This window comes from Pseudochaenichthys georgianus, chromosome 18 (genome assembly GCF_902827115.2).
Source record: "Pseudochaenichthys georgianus chromosome 18, fPseGeo1.2, whole genome shotgun sequence".
NCBI classification, from domain to species: Eukaryota; Metazoa; Chordata; class Actinopteri; order Perciformes; family Channichthyidae; genus Pseudochaenichthys; species Pseudochaenichthys georgianus.
Genome location: NC_047520.1, coordinates 22,815,345 through 22,840,953, shown reverse-complemented (window position 1 = coordinate 22,840,953; position 25,609 = coordinate 22,815,345). Strand labels below are relative to the sequence as shown.

The following is a 25,609-nucleotide window of genomic DNA, read 5'->3' as shown; positions in this document are numbered from 1 at the left end:
GCAAACAAATCGATTTCTATTTTTCTTTACTTAACTGGCAAAATCTTAATTTGGCCTTTAATAAAAAGAACATTACTCATCACTGATGTGCAAGCTGTGCCATAACAATTATTTAGCATTGTATAATGTATAACATGTATTTAATTAGTAACAACAATTTACACTCACAAATGGAACCAAGTTATTTTTAAAAAAGGATCTGTACCCATGAGTCCGTGCTGAAGGGATGACTCTCAAAGTGTGCACTGCACAGGCGAGAAGAAACGTTGGGGGTCCATGTATTCCTCCGGATGTTCAGCACCCACTGGTCCAGCCTGTCTGGATCACCGAAAGGAAACCTTTATTCAAAAATACATGAAAACCGACCCAAAGACAACAGGAGGGTTAATGCCATATTCACTTAGTAACGCATGAACAACTTTTACAAATATTTCTATATAGTCTGTGTTGGTAAATGTAATCTAGGTTGCACATTTCCTGCTGAAATACATGCATGGGCCTACCAAGTTACTGCGTGGCACTTTGGTTTTGATAAAACAGTGTAGTTCCACTATATAAACGTTACATTCATAATCAAACGAGATAATATGCAAGATAAATAGCTATTTGTTGTTATTCTTAATGCTTGTCATTCACACGTTAATAAAATAAAATAAGTACCGATACATAGCAGAACAATTGTGGCGATGTTCAGCTTAATAAGCCTTGTTCAACATCATTTCTTTAGCTAATACTATAGCGGGCTGCAGGCGAACCAAGTCCGCGTTTCGCTGCATTCCTTGATCTCCAGTTATAACGCCGGGCTCCGCCGCTGGCCGAAGCTAACGGAGCCGCAAAGGGCTGGCTACGGCTCCGGTTAGCTTCGGCGGCGGACTCCGGCGGCCACCACTGGGATAATTGGGTCCCCTTTTAACATTTGCTCCCATTTAGCATTATGGGCGTCATAGCCATAGACTATAAAAGTCTTACCCAAGGCTGAATCATAAACTAAACTGTATATATATATACACATGCATAAAGGGTTACGTCCTTAGCTAGCTACATAACAAGCTAAGCTAACAAGCACACAAACACCTGCTAACGGGGTTAACATGTATAATATTATCATTTTACTCACCGAAAAAAGCTGTGAGTAGACTTCTTGGAAGTTCTGTTAGTACATTCAAGCGCACAGCACGACATATTAATTGTCTGGTATATCACCACGAACACGGCTAAAGCTAAAGGGTCAAGTACAGTACTATGACTAACTAACGTTGTAGCCTCTATGGTTGTAGCCTAGCAGAATGGACAAGTTGCTGTTAGCTGACAGTGAGGCACGTATCTGTCAATCAAAGTGACCACGCCCTAATGTATGCACAAACTTTAAGACCTAATATAAATAAAAGGGTCGCGTTAGAAAACAATTCACTCACAGATCCATAATCATGAAGGTGGAATCTAACTATATCGATAATAAAATGTATGGAGCCAGGGAGAGAAACATGTTTTTTTCCGCTGTAAAGTTGGGCATTTTAACATGGGGGTCTATGGAAATTGCTCCTTTCTGCAGCCATCGCCTATCGGCCAATATATGAACTGCAGTGTGTGGCACTTCCGTATTGGCTTCCCGGCTCTTCCCCAGAGTTTGCCACTTGGTTTACACACCTAATGGCCCATCAACCACAGATCTCTCCCCCACTCCCCCCTGATCTTTCTTCTCCAGCAGCTTTCTTCTCCAGCAGCTAAATTAACTGTAGGTTACTCTGAGTGACAAGATTTATTTATTGTGGCTTTTATGTTTTTAGGTATAAAATGTTATATAATTCAGGCTTATAATTCACCCTTCTCTAAAAGCCTTCAACAATGACAATATGCATAGTAATTTAATAAATCCTTCCAACACACATTGTAAAAAATAGCCTACTGTAAGTTAAGAAATCATTCCAATATGTACATCTTCTTATGTAACAATAATAACATTATAAATAGTGACATAGCTGAACATGGTATTGCACATTTAGCTTTGAGTGTTACTGACCTGAGATGTTTTTATTACATGAATTAAGGTGACAGAGTCTTTTTAACATAGACAGAGCACAACTGAAGCATGACATCTGAAACGATGTAACAACATAATAGACCTTTGGGGATGCAGCTTGGGATGTGAGGAGTGAGGGATATGTCCATCGCACGCATGCGCAGTTCGAGTACCTAATAACAACAAAGTCACCTGTGACCCACGTGACTACGGCTACATAGGCCGGCGTCACTAGTGGATCGGCTGTATGCTGTACGCTGACAGGTTTGTGTCAGCTTGTTGCTGGTGATGGCTGTGTCCCCGCACCCTCTCCCAGCTAAGTTGTCCTGATTGCTGTCTTATTTATTGTTTGGCTTACGGCCCGTCCACACAGCGGCGTGCGTTGACGCTTCACCATTCACTTTGAATGGGGTGCCGAAATGCATCGTGGGAAGCGACGTGGAGCGTAGCTGGCGTGGCTCGCTGCAAAAGTTGAGTAATGTTCAACTTTTGACGCCTCGGCAGAAGCGTCAGCCAATCGAATCATATGCCAGTACAAGCTCTAGCCAATCAAACCGCTGCTTGTGTGTCAGGGGCGGGAGATTCATGTGATTGGTTGTTGGTCGAGTTTCAGACACGCCCGCCGGCAAGCGTCAGCGCACGCCGCTGTGTGGACGGGCCGTTACACTTTCTGGTGACGACAGTGTTCCCGCTTCCTCTCCCATAAAGTTGCCCTTATTATGCTCTTTTGAAAGTTCTGCATGTGGCGTTGTGCCCGAGCTATCATTAGCATTTGAGTCCCAGCTTTAGCTGCGTCTCTCATTCAGTTTAGTATGGAAAGCCCAGTGTGCCATATTTTGCCCGATTTTTGTTTAGATGCAGAGAGTAATGTAAGTACTGTCCATAGTTACTACTGTAACTACGGTCCTAGGCCATGTAAGCACTGGCCATGGTTACTACTGTGACCATGGCCTACGGTTTTATGCGGGCTGTTCTATTCCATAGAAGCTAATTATCTGGTCTTAACATTGTGTTTTGACTTGGTTGCTTGATTGTTAGCATCAGCCGCTTGGCTAACACCTTGCATGTACTGTTAAGCTTCATTATTTAACTCAGCCGGTGAGGGCAGTGCTCTCGCTCCTGCTCCTGGTAACGTATGGTTTTGATTGCAGTAGCGCTATATCGTGGTATTTACTGCTCCTACTAGACTCTAGTCTACTACTACTGTACTAGGATGATATGCAGAGACCACTCTTCACTGTGTGTGCTGTGTGCTCTGCATGTGTGTCCATTAAAGAGGATTTCATCCTCCCAATATTATATTATCAAGGGTGCAGCCGTTGGCTGACACTTTTAGGCACCGGCCACAGTTACTACTGTAACTACGGTTCTAAGCCGTGTAAGTACTGGTCATAATTACTACTGTAACTACGGTTCCAGGCCGTGTAAGTACTGGCCACAGTTACTACTGTAACTACGGCTCTGAGCCGCGTAAGTACTGGCCATAGTTACTACTGTAACTATGGTTCTATGCTGTGGAAGTACTGGCAATAGTTACTACTGTAACTACGGGTCTAAGCCGTGTAAATACTGGCCATAGTTACTACTGTAACTACGGGTCTATGCTATGTAAGCACTGGCCATGGTTACTGCTGTAACTACGGCTCTGTGCTGTTCTCTTCTTTAGAAGCTAGTTGTCTGGTCTTAAACATTTGTGTTTTACTTGATCTCGCTTGATTGTTAGCAGCAGCCGCTTGGCTAACGTCTTGCGTGTACTGTTACGGCCCGTCCACACTACAGCTTCGACAGTCTGCCCATTCACTTTGAATGGGGTGACGTCACTTTTCTCCGAACTGCATTGTGGGAAGCAGAGTGGAGCTTTCCTGGCGTTTCAGGCTGCAAAAGTTGAGCAATGTTCAACTTTTGAAGCTTCGGAAGCTTTCGGTGGAAGCGTCAGCCAATCAAATCATATGCCAGTACAAGCTCTAGCCAATCAAACCGCTGCTTGTGTGTCAGGGGCGGGATATTCATGTGATTGGGTGTTGGTGGAGCTTCAGACACGCTCAGCTCCAAGCCTTTTTTGAAGCTGTAGTGTGGACGGGCCGTAAAGCTTCATTATTAACTCAGCTGGTGAAGGCAGTGCTCTCGCTCCCACTCCCGGTAACGTATTGTTTTGATTGTTAGCAGCAGCCGCTTGGCTAACATCTTGCATGTTTTATTAAAGCTTCTTTATTTAGACTCAGCTGGTGAAGGCAGTGCTCTCGCTCCCGCTCCCGGTAAATGTTTTGTTTTGATTGTTAGCAGCAGCCGCTTGGCTAACATCTTGCATGTTTTGTTACAGCTTCTTTATTTAAACTCAGCTGGTGAAGGCAGTGCTCTCGCTCCCGCTCCCTGTAACGTATTGCTCTGATTGTTAGCAGCGGCCGCTTGGCTAACATCTGGCGTGTTCTGTTGAGCTTCGTTGTTTAACTCATCCAGTGAAGGCAGTGTTTTTCGACCCCGCTCCTGGTAGACGTGCTGCTTGATTCTTAGCAGCAGCCGCCTGGCTAAGCTGCCCCGTTAAGCTTCTTCATTTAATCCAGCTAGGTGAAGGCAGTGCTCTCGCTCCCGCTCCGTCTGCCGGTAACGTGGGTGTAGTTACATCCCTTTTTTTTTTTTCTACGAGTAGGAGCATTGCTCTACTCTTTCCGGTCAGCAGGTAGCTGGAGAAGGCTGTGTTCTCGCGCCCACTCCCGGCTACGCTGCATCCGGCTACCTATAGACTGGCTTATTCATGTAGCGCCTGTATGGCTTCTCTTGAGCCCGAGGACGGCCATGACCGCTGCCCCCCTCTGCCTTGGCCTCAAGCATTTGAGGGAGGGTCTCACGCAAAGCGCCTGCATGAGCTGTAGATTCATACCTCAGGCGCTCAGAGTGGCTAGAGTCGCAGAGGTGGCACCTCTCCTCGTCACAACTTCCTCCAGCTCAGTCTGACCGTTCCCGGCGACTTGATGGAGGGATGGCTATGGGTTCACCCCCCAGGTAGAGGGCTAGAAACAGGCTGTCCTCTAAGGTTAGCTGCCGTCATGGAGCAGACGAAGTCGCTCCTGTTGGCCCTTCAGCCAGGGGCCGGTGCGGAGGCTACTAGCTTGCCGTCTGGCCCTCCTTCGGTTGCCACACCTCTACTTGAGGATGCCATGTCGCTAGCGGCTCCGGACAAACCTCTTCTATGGAGGGGGGCCGGGGCCCCGCTCATCCAGAGGAGGCTTCTCACTCCTCTGCTCAGAGCTCTCTGCAGGGCACGGAGGACGCCTTCATGGCGGCCATTATTCGTGCAGCCCTGGTACGCTTGCAGCTTCAGGGTCCGCAGGCCGACTCGGCTCAGGCTAGCGCCTTTTTCAGGCATAACCCTGCCCCTTTTCACTCCCACTGTTCCTCCTTCAGAGGAGTACCTGAGGGAGCTCCATGCAGGCTGGAGAGACACCAGGGCCCTTTCCCACTCTGCTGCCAGGCAGGATCCGGCGAGGGTGGGGCTGGGTCGCTTGCCATCCATTGAGCCTGCCATCGCCTCCCCGATTCGGGCTCCTGATGCCAGGTGCCCTCGGCCTCAGTGCAGGGTCACAAACGAGCTGCTCTGTAGGGCCTACGACACAGCGGCACACAAACTCCCTCTCCCATCTGATACTGGCTTTCTCTACCTCTCTGCAGCAGGCGCCGGCTGAGCCTTCTTTGCTGGGCCTCAGTGATGCATCACTGTAAGCCTTTGCCCTAATGTCTAGGGAATGGGAACGAGTTATGTCCTTATTGGTGCAGACTCGTCACCAGGTCTGGCCTACGACGTCGTCGGCTGCTTTCCCAGCAGCAGCTCAATTACGGGGATGTCTGTACTTCCGACCCTTGTGTGGTTGTCACCTTAACCCATGGGTATGAACCCGCAGTTCCGGCCCCTAGCCTTCGGCCGGGCCAAAATGACAGTCGTCAGCGATCCGGCAGAGGCCCTAGCTCTGGCCCAAGAGTTGTCCGTCCTTCTGTCCAAGGACGCAATCGAGCCAGTAGACCCTCTGCTTAGCCCAGGGGGTTCTACTCGGCGTACTTTCTCGTGAGCAAGAAAGTCGGCGGATTTCGCCTGATCTTGGACCTCAGAGGAATCAACAGATTCCTGAAGGTGCTGCCACTCTATATGCTGACCACAGCACATGCACAGCCGTGGAATTGAGCGATGCCTACTTCCACGTGGGCCGGGCAACATGGTGCCTTATATTCAGTTCCTTCTGCCCAATGGCTGAGGCAGGCTGCCTCAGCCATTGGGCCCTTGGGCCCGCTGGCGTTGCGCCCCATGCAGATGTGGCTGAACAGCCTTCACTTGGACGCCAAGTGGCACAGGCGCAAGGAAGTCAGGGTGTCGTAGCGTTGCCTCCACTCTCGGTCACACTGGAGGGGCAGGGCCTATCTCCTGATGGGCGTGCCCATGGGTGCCATCTCATCCTGCCAGGAGACCGTCACAATAGGTGCAGGTCTCTCAGGGTGGGGTGCAGTACGGCAAGGCAGGACCAGTAGGATCAGTAGTCTGCCCAGGAGGGTGCACGCCATGCCAACGTGCTAGAGCTTCGGGCTGTGCAGCTTGCACTCACGCACTTTCTACCCCTACTGGGGGGCAAGAATGTGCGTGTTCCTTGGGACAGCAGGTACGCTGTTGCCCAGACAGCAGTCCCTTCTAGACAGTGGGCATTCTCACTCCACTCTGAATTTTTGTGGCTGCTATTTCTGCCCGACATATTCGGGTCGACGGTGCCACGGCGGGGTGCCACAGGTCGGTGTCCCTCTTCCTGAGAGGGGCTTTACGGCAGCATCCCCCTAGCACCCCGAGGGCTCCGGCTTGGGACCTGCCCCTGCTGCCGGGGCAGCAGGGGCATCTCCTGTGTCATGTCATCTCCTCCCTTCGAGCCCATGGCCCAGGTGGAGCTTAAGTGGCTGTCCTTAAAGGCAGCATTTCTGCTTTCCACAACCTCAGGGAAACGAGTTGGAGAGCTACATGCCCTCTCCGTGAGCGATACATGCCTGAGGTGGAACTCCGATGGCTCGGGTGTTGCCCTCTGGCCGAACGTGGCGTTCCTGCCCAAGGTGATTCCACTAGCCTACTCCAATCGGCCTATCCAGCTGGCGCGCTTTAACGTCCCACAGGAGAACGGCACGCCTGAGTTGCTGTGCCCTGTGCGTGCCCTAGAGGCGTATATTGGTGCTACGGCCCATATACGACAGTCAGAGCAGCTCTTCATTTGCCATAGCGGCACGAGAAAGGGCTGTGCTCTCTCCAAGCAGCGGCTGTCCCACTGGGTTGTGGATACAATCTCACATGCCTGTGGGGCCAGTGGCCACCCCCCACCATCAGGGGTGAGATGTCACTCTACAAGGAGCATCTCAACGTCTTGGGCTGCCCTGAGAGGGGTATCCATGGAGACCATCTGCGCTGCGACGTCGTGGGCATCGTCTGGCACATTCTCCAGGGACCTACCGGGTCAATGTCGCCACTCCCCATTCTTTGGGCGTGGTCCTGTTGCCGAGCTCCACTGCTTCCAGCTAGGTAAGCAACTGTTAGGATTCTTCATGACATGGTTGGTATAGTCATCCAGTGCTAAAAGCACCGCCTCTGGCGGTCAGTAGGGACGAAATAGAACGATAGTTACGGCTGTAACTACGGTTCTATGAGTCCTGGATGACCGCCAGAGTTTCCGGTCACTCAGAATTATTGTGTGCTCGCGAGAAGATTCTGAGAACCGATCCACTAGTGACGCCGGCTTATGTAGCCGTAGTCACGTGGGTCACAGGTGACTTTGTTGTTATTAGGTACTCGAACTGCGCATGCGTGCGATGAACATATCCAGTGCTAAAAGCACCGCCTCTGGCGGTCATCCGGGACTAGAACCGTAGTTACAGCCATAACTATCGATATAGTCATTTGTTCTGGGAATGTCATTTTCGAGCCTGAGGCCTGAAAAACAGGCTCAGGGCTTAACACATCCGCCCTGTTTAAAAGGGCAGGGCTTGTGGGCCTTCTGTACATTCACACCTGCACAAACAGACAGTCCCCCAGCACCACACGCTGCCCCTTTGTAGCAAGTCATTGTCATTAGCCCCGCCCACGTGTTCTTGGTTACAGAGCCTCTGAAGTCAGACTCTACTTTTTCTTTGTAGTGTCTCTTTGCACTGCTCATGGTTCTCAGGAGCACGTACCTAGACTTCCTGTACTCGTCCAAATCTCCTAGTCTGTGCTTTCAGTTTGGCACGGAATTCGCCGTTTAACCAGGGCTTCTGGTTCGGGAATGTTCTTACAGTAATCTTCGGTACTACTTCATTGATGTATTTCCCAATTTAGCAAATGGTCTTTTACTTTACAAATGACTTTTACTTGGTGCAATTGTAGATTATTAGGAGTTCATCTCAATTCAGTTTAAACAGATGAAATGTTATGTGGAAAAAAAGGTATGAATGTATTTTATGTGGATACATTGTTATGCTATAATATAAATAATATATATAATATAATAGATAGATGAACTCAGACGATTGCTAACAAACATCAGGTAGGATTTTCTGTGAAATGGCAAGATGGGTGGGAAGGGGGAGAGACGGGGTGGCATGGGAATGGAATTCCCTATATTTTTTCTTTCTTTCTTTGTCTTTTCTTTTTCTTTTGTATTGTCTATATTGTCTATATAATTTGTATCTGTATAAGTCCCTTTTGTGAGGGCAAAAAAAAACAATAAAAAGTTGGTCACAAAAAAACAAATGACTTTTACTTGTAACAGAACATTCCTACACTCTGGTACTTCTAAGTTTACTCAAGCACAAGATCTGCGTACTTTGTCCACCTCTGAACAAGCATCACACATGATATTGAGACTGCACTGTCTTACCTTATTGTTTGTGTCACTTGGAGTCTTAGCAGTCCTTGCATCAGCCCAGTGCCTCAGTACAGTACATGTTTGTCAAAAGAAAGTCACATTCCTCAGCTTCAATGGGACTGCTTCACTAAGTCCTGACAGCCCCTGTGGTTCCTGCTTACCCATTAGTGCACGGACTGTTACAGCTGACTGCAGGAGGAGGTTTCAGCAGCTCTTAAACAGAAGACAAGTGCCGATGCAAGATCATTGCAGAGTAGTAGTTATTCATTTGAAACCAAGATGTTCAGAGGCTTTTTTGGGGGATTTTTTGATGTAATGCTGGCAGGCCTCCTGCTGTGCTCGGCCACAGGCCTGCTGATGGTGGATCAGCGCAGAGATGCAGAGGAAGACCAGGAGCGCAACAAAGCCATCTTAGAAATGCTACACATTAATAAAGTGTCTGCAAGCCATCAGGCCAAGCCACATCCTTACATGAGGGAGATATATCAGCGTTTGGACTCACTGGAGGTTCAGGACTTTGCGAGTTCAGATGGAACGCTGGTGCAGAGTTTTCGGAGTGTTGTTGGTAAGGATTCAAAATTAATTATCCTCTTGTCTTAAATATTTTAACCTTGAAGTTTTCCTTCAGCTTAACACCTGCTGAGACATCACTATTTCGGTTTTAGCAAGATGTGCAACATCTTTAAAGCTTAAAGGTGGGGTAGGTAAGTTAGGGAAACCGGCTCGAGATACACTTTTTGTTATATTCCATGGAATGCTCTTAACATCCCGATAGCAATGAATATCTTAAGTGCTTTGACAAAAAATCCATTAAAAAATATCATCTGTGGAAGGCAAGGCAAGGCAAGGCAAGTTTATTTATATAGCACCTTTTAACACAAGGCAATTCAAAGTGCTTTACAAAAAACGAAAGACATTAAGAAAATGACATTAAAAAGAAAAGATAATAAAATAAACATTAAAAGAAAAAATACATGGATAAAAGTTACAGTGCAGTTTAAGATGTGAATAGTTCAATTAAAAGCAGCGGCAAAAAGAAAAGTCTTTAGTCTGGATTTAAAAGTAGTCAGAGTTGCAGCGGACCTGCAGGTTTCTGGGAGTTTGTTCCAGATATCTGGAGCATAATAACTAAATGCTGCTTTTCCATGTTTAGTTCTGACTATGGGGACAGAAAGCTGACCAGTCCCTGAAGACCTGAGAGATCTGGATGGTTCATAATGTAGCAGGCGGTCAGAAATGTATTTTGGGCCTAAACCATTCAAAGCTTTATAAACCAACAGGCAGTATTTTGAAATCTATTCTTTGACACACAGGAAGCCAGTGTAAAGACTTCAGAACAGGAGTGATGTGATCCACTTTCTTAGTGTTAGTGAGGACTCGAGCAGCGGCGTTCTGAATCAGCTGCAGTTTCCTAATAGATGTTTTAGTGAGACCTGTGAAGACACCATTACAGTAGTCGAGTCTACTGAAGATAAAAGCATGGACAAGTTTTTCCAAAACCTGCTGTGACATTAGTCTTTTAATCCTAGATATGTTCTTTAGGTGATAGTAGGCTGATTTATTAACTGTTTTAATGTGACTGTTGAAGCTCAGGTCAGAGTCCATAACTACACCTAGATTTCTGGCTTTATCTGTTGTTTTGAACATTGCAGGCTGAAGCTCAGCGCTAACTTTTATACGTTCTGCCTTGGCTCCAAAAACCATTACCTCAGTTTTATCTTTGTTTAATTGGAGAAAGTTCTGACACCTTCTGACAAGTTCTGGCCCTGATGAACCTGGGGGCTGTGTTGTCTGGAACCTTGTGTTCCTGGTAGGGTCTCCCATGGCAAATTGGTCTCAGGCAAGGGGCCAGACTAAGATTGGTTCAAAATACCTCATGAAAGACGACACAGGAAGTGAGGATACCCGGCCCGGAGGAAGCCCCGGGTCCCCTTCTGGAGCCAGGCCCAGAAGGAGGACTCGTCAGCGAGCGTCTGGTGGCCGGGCTTGCCACGGAGTCCGGCCGGGCACAGCCCGAAAAGGCAACGTGGGCAACACCTCCGCTTCTCCGTCCACCACCTACGGGAAACATCGATGGGGTCGGGTGCGCTGCCAGGAGGGTGAAAGCAGTGAAAGCGGAGGCTCTCGACGGACCAGACCCGGGCGGCAGAAGCTGGCTTTGGGGACGTGGAACGTCACCTCTCTGGGGGGGAAGGAGCCGGAGCTTGTGCGGGAGGTGGAGCGGTACCAGTTGGATCTGGTTGGGCTCACCTCTACGCACAGCGTCGGCTCTGGAACCTTACTTCTGGATAGGGGTTGGACTCTATTCTTCTCCGGAGTTGCTCAAGGTGTGAGGCGCCGGGTGGGTGTGGGGATACTCACAAGTCCCCGGTTAGGTGCTTCGTTGTTGGAGTTTACCCCAGTGGACGAGAGGGTCGCCTCCCTACGCCTGCGGGTTATGGGGGGGAAAACTCTGACTGTTGTGTGTGCTTATGCACCCAACAGCAGTTCAGAGTATTCGGCCTTCTTGGAGACCCTGGAAAGAGTCCTTTATGGGGCTCCTGAAGGAGACTCCTTAGTCTTGCTGGGAGACTTCAACGCACATGTGGGCAATGATGGAGACACTTGGAGCAGCGTGATTGGGAGGAACGGCCCCCCTGATCTGAACCGGAGTGGTGGTTTGTTACTGGACTTCTGTGCTAGTCATGGATTGGCCATAACAAACACCATGTTCGAACATAAGGATGCTCATAAGTGTACGTGGTACCAGAGCACCCTAGGCAGAAGGTCCATGATCGATTTCGTTATCGTATCATCGGACCTGAGGCCGTATGTTTTGGACACTCGGGTAAAGAGAGGGGCGGAGTTGTCAACTGATCACCATCTGGTGGTGAGTTGGGTCGAGTGGCGGGGGAAGCCTCTGGATAGACCTGGTAAGCCCAAACGTGTAGTTCGGGTGAACTGGGAACGTCTGGAGGAGGCCCAAGTTCAGGAGGCCTTCAACTCACACCTCCGGCGGAGCTTTTCGGGCATTCCTGTGGAGGTTGGGGACATTGAACCAGAGTGGTCGGTGTTCAAAGCCTCTATTGCCGAAGCCGCGGCGGGGAGCTGTGGTCTCAAGGTCCTAGGTGCCTCAAGGGGACGGTAACCCTCGAACCTCCTGGTGGACACCGGTGGTCAGGGAAGCCGTCCGACTGAAGAAGGAGGCCTTCAGGGATTTGTTATCCCGGGGGACTCCCGAGGCAGTTGCAAGGTACCGACAGGCCCGAAGGGCAGCAGCCTCATCCGTGGCCGAGGCAAAGCAGCGGGTGTGGGAGAAGTTCGGAGAAGACATGGAGAAGGACTTTCGGGCGGCACCAAAGTTGTTCTGGAAAATTGTCCGACACCTCAGGAGGGGGAAGCAGGGAACCATCCAAGCTGTGTACAGTAAGGATGGGACGTTGTTGACCTCAACTGATGGAGTGTTGGGGCGTTGGAAGGAACACTTTGAGGAACTCCTGAACCCGACAACTCCGCCCTCTATGTTAGAAGCAGAGCTGGAGTATGACGGGGGATCAACGCCAATCTCCCGGGGGGAGGTCACTGAGGTCGTCAAACAACTCCACAGTGGCAAAGCCCCGGGGGTGGATGAGATCCGCCCGGAAATGCTGAAGGCTCTGGGTGTTGAGGGACTGTCATGGTTGACACGTCTCATCAACGTTGCGTGGAAGTCGGAAACAGTACCGAAGGAGTGGCAGACCGGGGTGGTGGTCCCCCTTTTCAAAAAGGGGGATCAGAGGGTGTGTGCCAATTACAGAGACATCACACTACTCAGCCTCCCCGGGAAAGTTTACTCCAAGGTACTCGAAAGGAGGGTCAGGCCGATTGTCGAACCTCAGATTGAGGAAGAACAATGCGGATTCCGTCCTGGTCGTGGAACGACGGATCAGCTTTTCACTCTCGCAAGGATCCTGGAGGGGGCCTGGGAGTACGCTTATCCGGTCTACATGTGTTTTGTAGACTTGGAGAAGGCGTATGACCGGGTTCCCAGGGAGTTACTGTGGGAGGTGCTGCGGGAGTATGGGGTGAGGGGGTCTCTACTCAGGGCCATCCAATCTCTGTACTCCCAAAGCGAGAGCTGTGTCCGGGTCCTCGGCAGTAAGTCGGACCCATTTCCGGTGAGGGTTGGCCTCCGCCAGGGCTGCGCTTTGTCACCAATCCTGTTTGTAATATACATGGATCGGATTTCGAGGCGTAGTCGTGGGGGGGGGGGGTCTGCAGTTCGGTGGACTAAGGATTGCACCACTGCTTTTTGCAGATGATGTGGTTCTGATGGCTTCATCGGTCTGCGACCTTCAGCACTCACTGGATCGGTTCGCAACCGAGTGTGAAGCGGCTGGGATGAGGATCAGCACCTCCAAATCTGAGGCCATGGTTCTCAGCAGGAAACCGATGGACTGTCCACTCCAAGTAGGGAATGAGTCCTTACCACAAGTGAAGGAGTTCAAGTATCTCGGGGTCTTGTTCTCGAGTGAGGGATCAATGGAGCGTGAGATGGGCCAGAGAATCGGAGCAGCGGGAGCGGTACTGCAGTCGCTTTACCGCACCGTTGTGACGAAAAGGGAGCTGAGCCGGAAGGCAAAGCTCTCTGTCTACCGGGCCATTTTCGTTCCTACCCTCACCTATGGTCATGAAGGATGGGTCATGACCGAAAGAACGAGATCGCGGATACAAGCGGCCGAGATGGGTTTCCTCCGCCGGGTGGCTGGTGTCTCCCTTAGAGATAAGGTGAGAAGTTCGGTCATCAGGGAGGGACTCGGAGTTGAGCCGCTCCTCCTTCGCGTCGAAAGAAGCCAGTTGAGGTGGTTCGGGCACCTAGTTAGGATGCCACCTGGGCGCCTCCCTAGGGAGGTGTTCCAGGCACGTCCAGCTGGGAAGAGACCAAGGGGTAGACCTAGGACCAGGTGGAGGGATTATATCTCTTCGCTGGCCTGGGAGCGCCTTGGGATCCCCCAGTCAGAGCTGGTTGATGTCGCCAAGGAAAAGAAAGTTTGGGGCTCTCTGCTGGAACTGCTACCCCCGCGACCCGACCACGGATAAGCGGGAGAAGATGGATGGATGGAAGTTCTGACACATCCAGTCATTGATTTGTTCAATGCACTTACTCAGTGTTTGAATTGGAGCATAGTCTCCTGGTGAAATTGTTACGTACATTTGTGTCATCCGCATAGCTATGGTAACTTATTTTGTTGTTTTTCATTATCTGAGCCAGTGGTAGCATGTAGATGTTAAAGAGAAGAGGCCCCAATATGGAGCCTTGAGGAACCCATATCATATTTGTCAACTCAGATGTGTATTTACTTATAGAAACAAAGTTTTTTTTCTGCCCTTTAAGTAGGATTCAAACCCATTTAGAACTGTTTCCGAAAGTCCCACCTAGTTTTCCAGTCGGTCTAGTAATATGTTGTGGTCAACAGTGTCAAACGCAGCACTGAGATCTAATAATACTAACACTGAAGTTCTGCCACTGTCTGTGTTTAAGTGGATGTCATTGAAGACCTTTACAAGAACAGTCTCAGTGCTGTGGTTTGGACGAAAGCCTGACTGGAACACATCGAAACAGTTATTTCAACGCAAGAAATTACTCAACTGTTGAAAAACAACTTTTTCAATGATTTTACCTAGAAATGGCAGGTTTGATATGGGCCTGTAATTGTTCATTACTGAAGAATTTAGATTATTCTTTTTTAAGAGCGGTTTAATGACTGCAGTTTTCAGGGCCTGTGGAAAAATACCTGAGTGAAGAGATTTGTTTACTATATGAAGTAGATCTGAGGCCATGCAATGAAAAACATCTTTGAAAAATCCTGTTGGAATAATATCAAGGCAGCAGGAGGAGGATATCAGAAATTGAATAATGTCCTCTAGGTTTTTATCATTAATCTTATGGAATTATGTCATGGTGTTTGAATTGATATTAGGTGGACATAGGGGCAACACATTTGCTGTACCTGATGCAGAGGCACTGACTGCTTGTCTGATTTTCTGAATTTTGTCAGTGAAGAAGGAGGCAAAATCATTGCACGACCCGGTGGATAGAAATTCAGAGGCTACTGACACTGGGGGATTAGTTAGTCTGTCAACGGTAGCAAACACGGCACGTGCGTTGTTTTTGTTTTTGGTAATGATGTCAGAGAAGAAAGACTGTCGTGCGTTTTTAAATTCCAAATTATAAAAGCCAAGTCTCTCTTTATAGATTTCAAAGTGAACCTGGAGATTTGTTTTTCGCCACCTATGTTCAGCTTTTCGACAATCTCTTTTTTCTGCTTTCATGGTCATGGCCTTTCTCCATGGAGATATTTTCGTCCCAGTCACTTCCTTTACCTTAGTTGGAGCAATGGCATCTATAAATGTTTCTGAACCAGCCCAACTCATGGAAAAGCGCCCATCTGGCAACACTGAGCGTGAGAGCAGTCTGGACTCTGGAACGTCATAACCATAGACCGGTGTTTCTCAAAGTGTGGTCCGGACCACTAGGGGGGCGCTCGCGGACCACCGGTGGTCCGCGAGCGCCCCCCTAGTGGTCCGTGAGTATATTTGTAACATTGGGCAGAGTCACGAGCTCTGAGGATGTAAGACGTGTTTCTCCGTTGCTCCTGAGAATGTGACTTAATTTCATAAATCCTGCACAATTTTGGTCTTTTATTGTTGAAATGAAATAGAACATAAACTAAGGATTCGTCGTACGTGACTTTTGTTAACCAAAACAACCGAAATGTCTTCTGCTCGCCAAACATCCGAAGCACAGAGAGGAGTCCGCAGCAAAACCTTGCCTTTGCCTGACCCGGCCAACGCTACTCGAGGGGTGACTGAAGCTAACGCACTCGACGCCGAACTTTTACAAAGTATGATGGACTCCCTGAAAGCCGACATTTTTGGCAAAGTTGACTCTTTATCTTCCAGCCTACGCTCCGAGATTACCTCTGTCCGAAAAGAACTAAAAGAGTCAATAGGACCATTACAAGCTAAAGTCGATCAACACGGGCAAACTGTGAAACTTTGAACGAGCTGCTACGGACCATAGCGGCCGGGTAACGGAGCTGGAAGCTACAGTTAGCAGGCTAACGGCTCAGGCTAAACATGTTGATGATTGGTGCGAGGACCTGGAGGGGAGATCCAGAAGGAATAATATTCGGCTGGTGGGCATATCGGAGGGATTGGAGGGACCTCGTCCTACTGAGTTTATCACCAAACTACTTCAGGAAATACTTCGCCTGGATGAAAAGCCCCTGCTAGATCGAGCCCATCGTACACTACGGGACAGGCCCAGAGAGGGAGATGCACCCCGACCATTCGTCGTAAGAGTTCATTACTTTCACATTCGCAATGAGATCCTACGTCGGGCCGGGGAACTGTCTCCCCTCCTCTGTCAGGGTAAGAGGATTTCTATCTTTGCTGACTACACCTCCACCGTTGCTAAAAAGCGAGCTGCTTTTGGAACTGTCAAGCGTCAGCTGCACTCATGTCCAGGCATTACGTTTGGACTTCTCTACCCAGCGGTACTCCGAATCACGCTGCCGAGCGGAGACACACATCGGTTTGAAGACCCTACAGCTGCAAATGACTTTGTCAATACAAAACTCAAGAAAGCAGTCACTCCAAATGCTGTGTGACGGAGCAGAGCCGGCTCCTTGTCACACTTTTTTTGTTTGTTCATGACAACTTGGACTGCATCTCCCAGTAAGTCATTGTAGCTTTCCATGATAATTAGTCACTGACAACATGTCTAAACGTGTGACGAACGTATTAATGTTGTGTTTATTTCGTGCATGTTTACTCTTGTTTTACCCAGTCACCTTTCTCTTTGGGTAGCTTTAGGCTGTGTTAGTAGTAGCCTAGGATGGTAGTAGCTACGACGGAGCGTTTAGCAATTCCTATAAGGTTTGATCGCCGTGTCTCGCATGGGGAGGCACTTCTGCCAAGGTGGGAGGGAGTAACGTGGTTCTTTTACCACAAAGGGTTGTTCTATATTGTGTGTTTTTGGTTGTTTCTTTTTTGTTTTTTTCGTGTCGGCTTGGTCTATCAACATTGTACATGTTGAAATGCTGTTATTCGTTATACCTCATTCTGCTAATATGTTATATTATGCTTCACTCTTTGCCTCTTAAGATGCTTCTATGGTTTCACCTAAATTAATACAACAAGATGGAGAGGGGCTTACATTTTGTACCTGGAACTGTAGGGGCCTTAACAATCCTGTTAAGCGCAGCAAAGTGTTGCACCATCTCAAGCACCTGGGTGCACAGATAATTTTTCTACAAGAAACTCATCTTAGGGTCTCTGATCAGAGCAGATTAAAGGCCAGTTGGATTGGCCATACCTACCACTCTTCTTTCACGGGGAAATCTAGGGGAGTAGCTATTTTATTGCACAAGTCAATTCCTTTTGTGTGTTCAAATGTGACGGCAGACCAAAACGGGAGGTACTTAATTGTTAGTAGTAAAATGAATTCTACTCCAGTGCTTCTTGTCAATGTATATGGACCAAACTGGGATGACGATGGGTTTTTTACACATTTGTTTCCCATTCTACCAGATATATCCTCACATTTCCTTATTTTGGGAGGGGATTTCAACTGTTGGCTGGATCCTCAACTGGACCGATTATCGACCCGAAATTGTAAGCCGTCTAGGTCTGCTAAGGCAATTCAATCCTTTAAAAAACAATTTGCCATTTCTGACCCCTGGCGTTTTTTTAATCCCTCTGGAAAGGAATATTCATTTTTCTCAAATGTCCACCACACTTTTACTCGTATAGATTATTTTCTCGTAGACAATAGAATTCTTCCTTCTGTTAAATCAATTTCCCATAATGCGATAGTCATATCTGACCATGCCCCAGTCACTATGAGGATACATTTCACAGGGTCTGATAAAAACCGTGCTCCATGGCGTTTCAATAACCGTTTACTTTCAAATGAAGACTTTGTGGAATTTGTTTCCGGACAAATAGATCTCTTTCTTAGTATAAACAAAACTCCTGATGTGTCCGCGTCACTGTTGTGGGAGACCTTAAAGGCATACATCAGAGGTGAAATAATTTCTTACAGCGGCTATGAGAGGAAAGTGAGGAGGGAAAGACTTAATAATTTAACGAAACGTATTGCACAGCTGGACGCAATTTATTCTGCTTCTCCTTCTCCAGATTTATACAAGGAGTGCCACTCCTTACAAACTGAGTTTGAGATCTTAGCTACGGATCACACAACAGAAATGTTACTGAAATGTAGACATACATAAGTATGAACATGAACATGGGGATAAGGCTAGTAGATTGCTAGCCTATCAACTGCGACAGACATCGTCGTCTCACCAAATTCCCCAGATTAGGACCTCTTCAGGCTCGACGATTGATCCTAAGAAAATCAATGATGAGTTTAAAGATTTTTACGTATCGTTGTATACTTCTGAAAAAAACACATCCGACTCTTCACACTTGGATAGTTTCTTTAACTCACTCCATATACCCACCGTTCACCCTGACTTTGTTGACGATTTGGAAAGAAATATTACTATTGAGGAACTGGCTACTGCAGCCAAGTCCATGCAATGTGGCAAGTGTCCAGGACCAGATGGCTACACTGCTGAATTCTCTCAGGCATTTTTACATAAATTGGCTCCTATTTTAATTGACATGTTTAATGACTCATTTGAATCTCTTAAATTACCCCAGACTCTCACTCAGGCCTTGATTTCCCTCATTTTGAAAAAGAATAAGGACCCTTTGTCCTGTGCCTCGTTTCGTCCTATAAGCTTGCTGAATGTAGACTTCAAACTACTGTCTAAACTCTTAGCTTTGCGCCTTGAGTCGACACTTCCCTCTGTTATCTCCCCTGATCAAACAGGTTTCATTAAAAATAGACACTCTTTTTTTAATTTAAGACGGTTGTTTAATACAATTTATAACCCATCTTCTTCTAGTGCTCCAGAAGCATTAATATCCCTGGACGCAGAGAAGACTTTTGACCGTGGAGTGGGGCTATCTCTTCTACTCCTTAGACAAATTTGGCTTTGGGAAAAAGTTTACGACCTGGATTAAACTGCTTTACTCCTCGCCTCAGGCCTCCGTTAGAACCAATAACAATCAATCGGAATATTTCCCTCTTCATAGGTCCACCACACAGGGTTGCCCTTTGAGTCCTTTGCTTTTCGCCCTCGCGATTGAGCCCCTGGCCATTGTGCTTCGCTCTAACCCCCTCATTACTGGGATAACCAGAAATGGCGCAGAACAGAGAGTCTCTCTTTATGCGGACGACCTTCTTATGTATCTCTCGAACTTGTCTGTTTCAATCCCTGCTACACTTGCCACGCTGGACTCATTTGGTTTCATATCAAGATATAAACTTAATCTTGGTAAAAGTGAATTATTTCCTCTAAACTCAACCGCACGTAAATGTCCTTTACATAACTTCCCATTTAAAGTATCTCTGCAAAGCTTTACATATCTTGGAATACAAGTTACTAGCACATTTAAAAGTCTCTTTAAGGCCAATTTTACACCCTGTTGCAACAAGACTTTGAACGCTGGTCACTAATCCCTTTAAATTTGGCCGCGAGGATCAACTCAGTAAAAATGAATACTCTCCCTAAATCTGTTTCAGTGTATGCCTATTTTTCTTCCTCAAGCGTTTTTTCAGAAAAGTTGATAGCTCAATTTTGGAGTTTATTTGGAACAAAAAGAAACCAAGACTTCGTAAAGACTTTTTACAAAGGCCAAAGCCTCTTGGAGGAATGGCCTTGCCAAACTTTAGATTTGACTATTGGGCTTCCAACCTAAGAATCTTACAGTATTGGCTTAGGTCCAATACACTTCATCCTCACCCCGCTTCTAACAAGATGGAAATCACCAACACCACCTTCCCACACTATGTGGATAAGGGACATTTTTATTAATTTGCAGCTTGAAAAAATCCGTTACACATTGAGAGGCTCCTCCGGGAAGTTCCGGAGTGGCCTTTCTTTGCCTATGCAGGGAGGATGACCTTCCCGGATATTCCGGAATAAGACCCGAATATGTATGTGTGTATTTGTATGTATCTTTCTTTTTTTTTGTATTATTATTTTATATGTATACTGTATGTATGTGTATGTATATGTGAAACATTTTAAATGTATTTGTACTATTACCTGAAGAGAATGAGGTTATGTGTTTGTTTGTGTTTTGTTGTGTGACCAAGCCCACTGTTTTTGTTTTTGGTCTTGTTGTAATGTTTCATATGTTATGTGATCTGCACAACTGTAATGTGACACTGTCAATCACAACCGCTCTGTCATCTCTGTTTAATTTGTGTACGAAAATCAATAAACAAAGTTTAAAAAATATATATATATATTGATAACATTGCACATTTTAAATATATTTAAGTTTTCCACACTCTCGCGGGAATATCGCCGCAATGGAGCGAGCTTAATATAGCCCAGCGCAACACCTTCATTACACATGTTTCCACTTGTTTGTACCATTTTCAGGCGATTTGTAATCTGTTTTAGAAAAATGATATGATTTTGGATATTTGTGGAGTTAGGTGGTCCGCGAGTGTTTTTTTATTGGTTAAGTGGTCTTTGGTATGAAAACGTTTGAGAAACACTGCATATATAAATGGACATAGGGTCCGTGACATCACCCATAGGATTCTGCAGAGTTGCCAAGAAGCCCTTAGTATGCGGAGTCGGACACTAACGGCTCGACAGTGACGTCAGAGTTCAACTCCCGCCTTCTCCAAATAAGGGCAAAGAGGCGGGACTTGCTGCCACCGAGCTGGAAGTTCCAGAGCTAGCTGAAGCTACCAAGCTAAGCTAACATGCTCCTCATCTGCACACTGCCGTCGCATTTTACGTTTCTAAGGTAAGCGGACATGAAACTATTCAGCAAAACTATAAATAATAATCTAAGTTATTGAGTTTTTAGCATAATATTTCAGAATCTTAAAATCCCTTAACGTTTGTATGCAATTGTGCTAAATTCAACACTGGAATCAAGCAAATATGAATATGTTTGCATGACATTAGTTATTTATATTTTGATATCACTTAATTATACGTTTAATACATTTAAGTCAAGCTAAAGTAGCTGATGGTGTGATGGTAGCTAGTTAGTGCTCTTACCTGTGAGGCCTCCTCCAAACAGCATAATAACCAGACTGTATCATTCAAACTAAGTACCAGTTCTAGATCCTTGACTTTAGACAAACAATTCAAGAGACAAAATGTATTTAAAGACCAATATTTATTTGAATGTGCCTCTTAACCTGAGATATTAGTTATACAGTAATAGTATTTACAATCTAAAAAAACTGAGCAACTCAACAGTCAACTTTATATTTCTTATTGCCTAAAGCATTTATTATTTTCATTTTCCCCCTCTCATATTCAGTGTGGACGGATTGAGACAGCGTGGTGTCCAGAGAGCTGCAGAGACTTCAGGGAGAAACCTCCGTGTGATGGACGTCCTGTCTGTTGGTTTGGAGAGGACTGAGGGTCTTTCATCAGCGAGGAGGACCAGGCCTGATGGAGGAGCCCATGCTGGGCAAAGCTGATACCAACTGCACAGGCCTAGTCTGTCATATGTGCTTTTTATTCAAAACATGTTTGATTAACTTTTGGTTCACATTTCAATAAATTGTATTTGTATTTTCACTCCTTTTGTCCATTATTCTTACTGAAAATGTTAGATTCCACATTCACATCGGACTGAAGATTGGCCCCATTTATGTGTGACGTTGCAAACTCTGCAGTACAAGGCACAAGTGTTGTGAAGCTCATAAAGTGAGGCAAATAGAAATAATCAGCTGATGGAGTGTAGATGTGGAAATAGGTGCATTCGATCAGCTGACTGTTTTCACAATAAAAGTGTAGTTTCTTAGTGAATGTCCTGTACTGGTCTTAAAATCTCATAACATCAGCTTTTAATGTTCCTCTTGGATGTTCTTCTTGACCCTCAGAGAAGGAGAACATGTCGTGTCTTTCAGGCATGTCCTTTCCTAACAAAAATTACAGGAAACATAAAACATATTATTGCAGAACAAGTGTGTTATTTATGAAAGCGGTGTGTTTGTGTGTTTAGGGGCTGTAGATATAATTATTTTGTAATTGTAATGGTTTTTTTTATTTCAACAGTGAGCTAGAAAGACGATCAGATTATGAATGAACAGTATGAAGTTCAATATTGAAATATATTTTATTATCAAAATAATATTTAACTGTTATCAAAACATAGTGCAACTGTAGAAGCTTGCTCTGTTGTCTCACTGAAAGAATAACTTACCACGTTTTTTACAGACAATATTGAGAGATAAATAGTAGCAGTTCTCACTATGTGTTAAATATCTTTGTCTTAAATACATTACATTAGAAAGCTGACAAAATCATAGTGCTTGTTAACATCTAAATGTGACTTTTTGCATGGAAAAACCCCTCAACTTAACTGATGTGTAGGTGATCTAGTATTTAGTAGTGTTTAATGGAATGTATATCAGTGTATTCAAGTCAATACTTCATTCATTTAAACCAATATCTTTCTTGATTCTTTGTACAGTATGAAAAAAGAGTCTTTGTACCTGTGCTGAAGTTCACTGCTGTGAGGAGTCCAGTTCTGTCTCTCACTCTCTGGTCCAGCCTGTCTGCATCACCTGGACAGCTTAAACAAACAGATATATATATATATATATATATATGTAAAGTACCATGTGTACAAACAATATAACTGATTATCTTCTGTTGAACATGTTGGATTGTGTATTGTCCGAGTCAGGGTCCTTTTTATTTTACTGTAACTTTGGAAGTTGTGTTACCAATGCTTACTGTTTATTTGATACCCATTTGGTAATGCAATTAATAAAAACAACAAGGTTTGTCTTCGTTCTTCAGATGACTATGACGTTAACGTGGAAGCTCAATAATGAACTCCAGCTCAACCAACCATATTGTAATATCTAAGTAATCATCTTGAAATATGACATTAATAATTGTAATATACACATCTTATTGTGAGGTTGATTTCACATAACTACTTCGACATTAGCTTGTCTACATACTTGAGTATAGCCAATTTAAATTAACCTTAGCGATGCATACAGTTCCACATAGGCTAATAAAATATCTCTCTACCTTACAAGGATGACCTTATTTTATCAACCTCAAACAGAAGCCGTTTGTTCAACGGTATTATCCCACTTAACGTCTATTTCGTTTTAACCTTTATATATACAGTCTATTATTTTAACTTGGAGGCTACGATTAGCATCGTTAGCACCGATGTAGCTACCACTCGCTACACGCTAACCCAAGCCTTAACATTCATTACGTAGCTGATTAAAATCATTAACACATAAATAAAGCACTCGAAATTCACTTACCGAAAAAACGACATTCATGCACCGTCTGTTTTAACCGCAGAGCGAGTCACAATAGTCCGATATATAAGCATGAAGAACAAACAACCACGGCCGGCTTCAAGTTATGTTTCCTGGATGAGCTGAGCAGGCAGAGTCCCTGTAGCTTCACGGAGAAGCTAGCAGAGAGACATATTTGTTTAACCGATCTCAGTAAGTGAGAGTTCAAAATCATAAATCAGCTGACCTTCATCTTTCGACAGGGGTCCCACAAGGTTCAATCCTGGGACCATTACTATTTTCGCTCTATATAAATGATTTACCATCTGTATGTCCTGACACAAACATCCAAATGTATGCAGATGACACTGTAATATATGTACATGGAAGAAATATGACACAAGTGGCTAATGAACTGACAAACACCATGGTTCATGTAACAACTTGGTTGGAACAATGCTGTTTGCAACTAGATATTTGTAAAACAGTATGCATCTTCTTCACCAAAACAAAGTCCTCTTGTGTTGCGCCAGATGTTTTTGTGTCAGGGGAGAGGCTACAGGTGGTGTCACAATACAAATACCTTGGAGTCATGATTGATTCAACACTCAATTTCAAGGCTCAGGTTAAAAAAATATGTAATAGGGTCAAATTCAGTCTGTCGAATTTTAGGTTCACCAGAGATTACATGTCAATTGAGGCATCTCTGATGTACACACACTCTATGGTTCTCTCACACATCACCTACTGTTTAACTACCTGGTCACATGCCAGTACAACAACATTAAGACCACTGGAGTCATTATACAAACAAACACTCAAAATACTGGACACAAAAATCTGTTTTTTCACATCACTGCCCAATACTCCAAAAATACAACTTGCTAAGCTGGGAAAACCTCATTAAACATGATGCAAATGCTTGCCTTTTTTACAAGATTGTCAACGGCCTTACCTCACCTCCTCTTCGACAGTTTATTAACATACGCACAACTGCAACTAGGGTAACAAGAGGTGCAGCGAGAGGAGATTGCATTATTCCACTCAGAAAAAGTTCTTTCATTCAGTCTTCATTTTCTGTTAAAGCTGCTCAGCAATGGAACTCGATCCCACCTCCAATCAGAGACCAGACCACATTCACTTTATTTAAATCAAAACTCAAAACCTGGTTAGTGAGGAATCAGCTCTGCCAACACTGACCCAATCTTCTGCTCCTTACAATCCACCGCCTGTGTTTTAACATGTTCATCTAGTATACCTTTACTCCTAACCCTCTAAGTACATTTTCTTAATGGTTCTTCAATACTTTTACTTAAGTAAGATTGTCGTTGAACTACATTTACTGTGTGGTATTAGTACTTTTACTCGAGTAAAGAATCTGAATACTTTTTCCTCCACTGACTTGTAGCATGTATAAATGAAAATGGTCAGCAACAATATTTAAGTATGCATGTTAGTTAAGTAGCATTTATAGCCTAAAATATTTGAATAAATTGTTATGAGCCTTTAAAAATCCTACAATCTTAATTTTCTTGTCTTTTTATTCTTCACGCAGGTCCACATTACGCTCTTCCAGGCTGGATCTGGTTTAATGTCAGCAGCCTGGACCCCTCCATGCTGGGGGCAGAGTTGGTTCTGTTCAGGAAGACCCTGCACCCCCGCCCCATCAGTGTGACTGTGACCCTGCACAGTGTCACAGCCTGGCAGGGAGCTCTGAAGGAGAGTCCAGCCCTAGAGGACAGACTGCTGTCCCTGGACCAGCGAGCCTCATCCGGATATGATGTGTTTGATGTCTCAGCTGTTCTGCCTGTGAAGCCTCTGGGGGGGGTGGGCTTTCAGCTGCATTATACAGACGAGCGTGGGAGTCTGGTCCTCCATGAAGCCCTCACACAAAGTCTTTACTGTTTAAACAGAGGATCCCTGAGGGAACCCTTGCTGGTGCTTTACCAGTCACCCCCCCTCCACATCTGACTTTGACCACTGCTAGTGTGAAGCTGGTCACTAAATCAACCCCCCCCCCCCCCCCCCCCCCCCCCCCTGATGTGGTGCCTATGTAAACTGTTTGAGCACAAAAGTGACAGGACATAATATAATAGTCGCAATTATTCTTTAGGGCTCTTTAAATGTGCATTTGTCAGGATGTGTGCTTTTCTTTTATATAGCCTAATGTAGCCTTTTTATACATGTTCTTCTTTTTTTGTATTATTATTATTATAAATAATAAAAACTAGTACCAGAGCATTATTTAGTCTTTAGTTCTGAAAGTTTCTACCGAAGATGTTAGTGCTTTTTTCTGTCTGACTTGATCGTAATGTTGTTTTCTTAAATCATGGGAGCGTACTGCCATCTAGTGGAGACCCAGAGTAACTGTAACACAACATT

At 45.5% G+C, this 25,609-nt stretch overlaps 1 protein-coding gene across 1 annotated transcript; it reads left to right on the top strand.

The window, feature by feature from the left end:
* Positions 1–9,053: 9,053 nt before the first annotated feature.
* LOC117463991 (uncharacterized) lies at positions 9,054–25,233 on the top strand. Its single transcript, XM_034106521.1, has 2 exons — positions 9,054–9,445; positions 24,783–25,233. Exons 1-2 carry the CDS (start codon positions 9,160–9,162, stop codon positions 25,196–25,198), a joined length of 702 nt encoding a protein of 233 aa, XP_033962412.1. The 5' UTR covers positions 9,054–9,159; the 3' UTR covers positions 25,199–25,233.
* Positions 25,234–25,609: the final 376 nt, after the last annotated feature.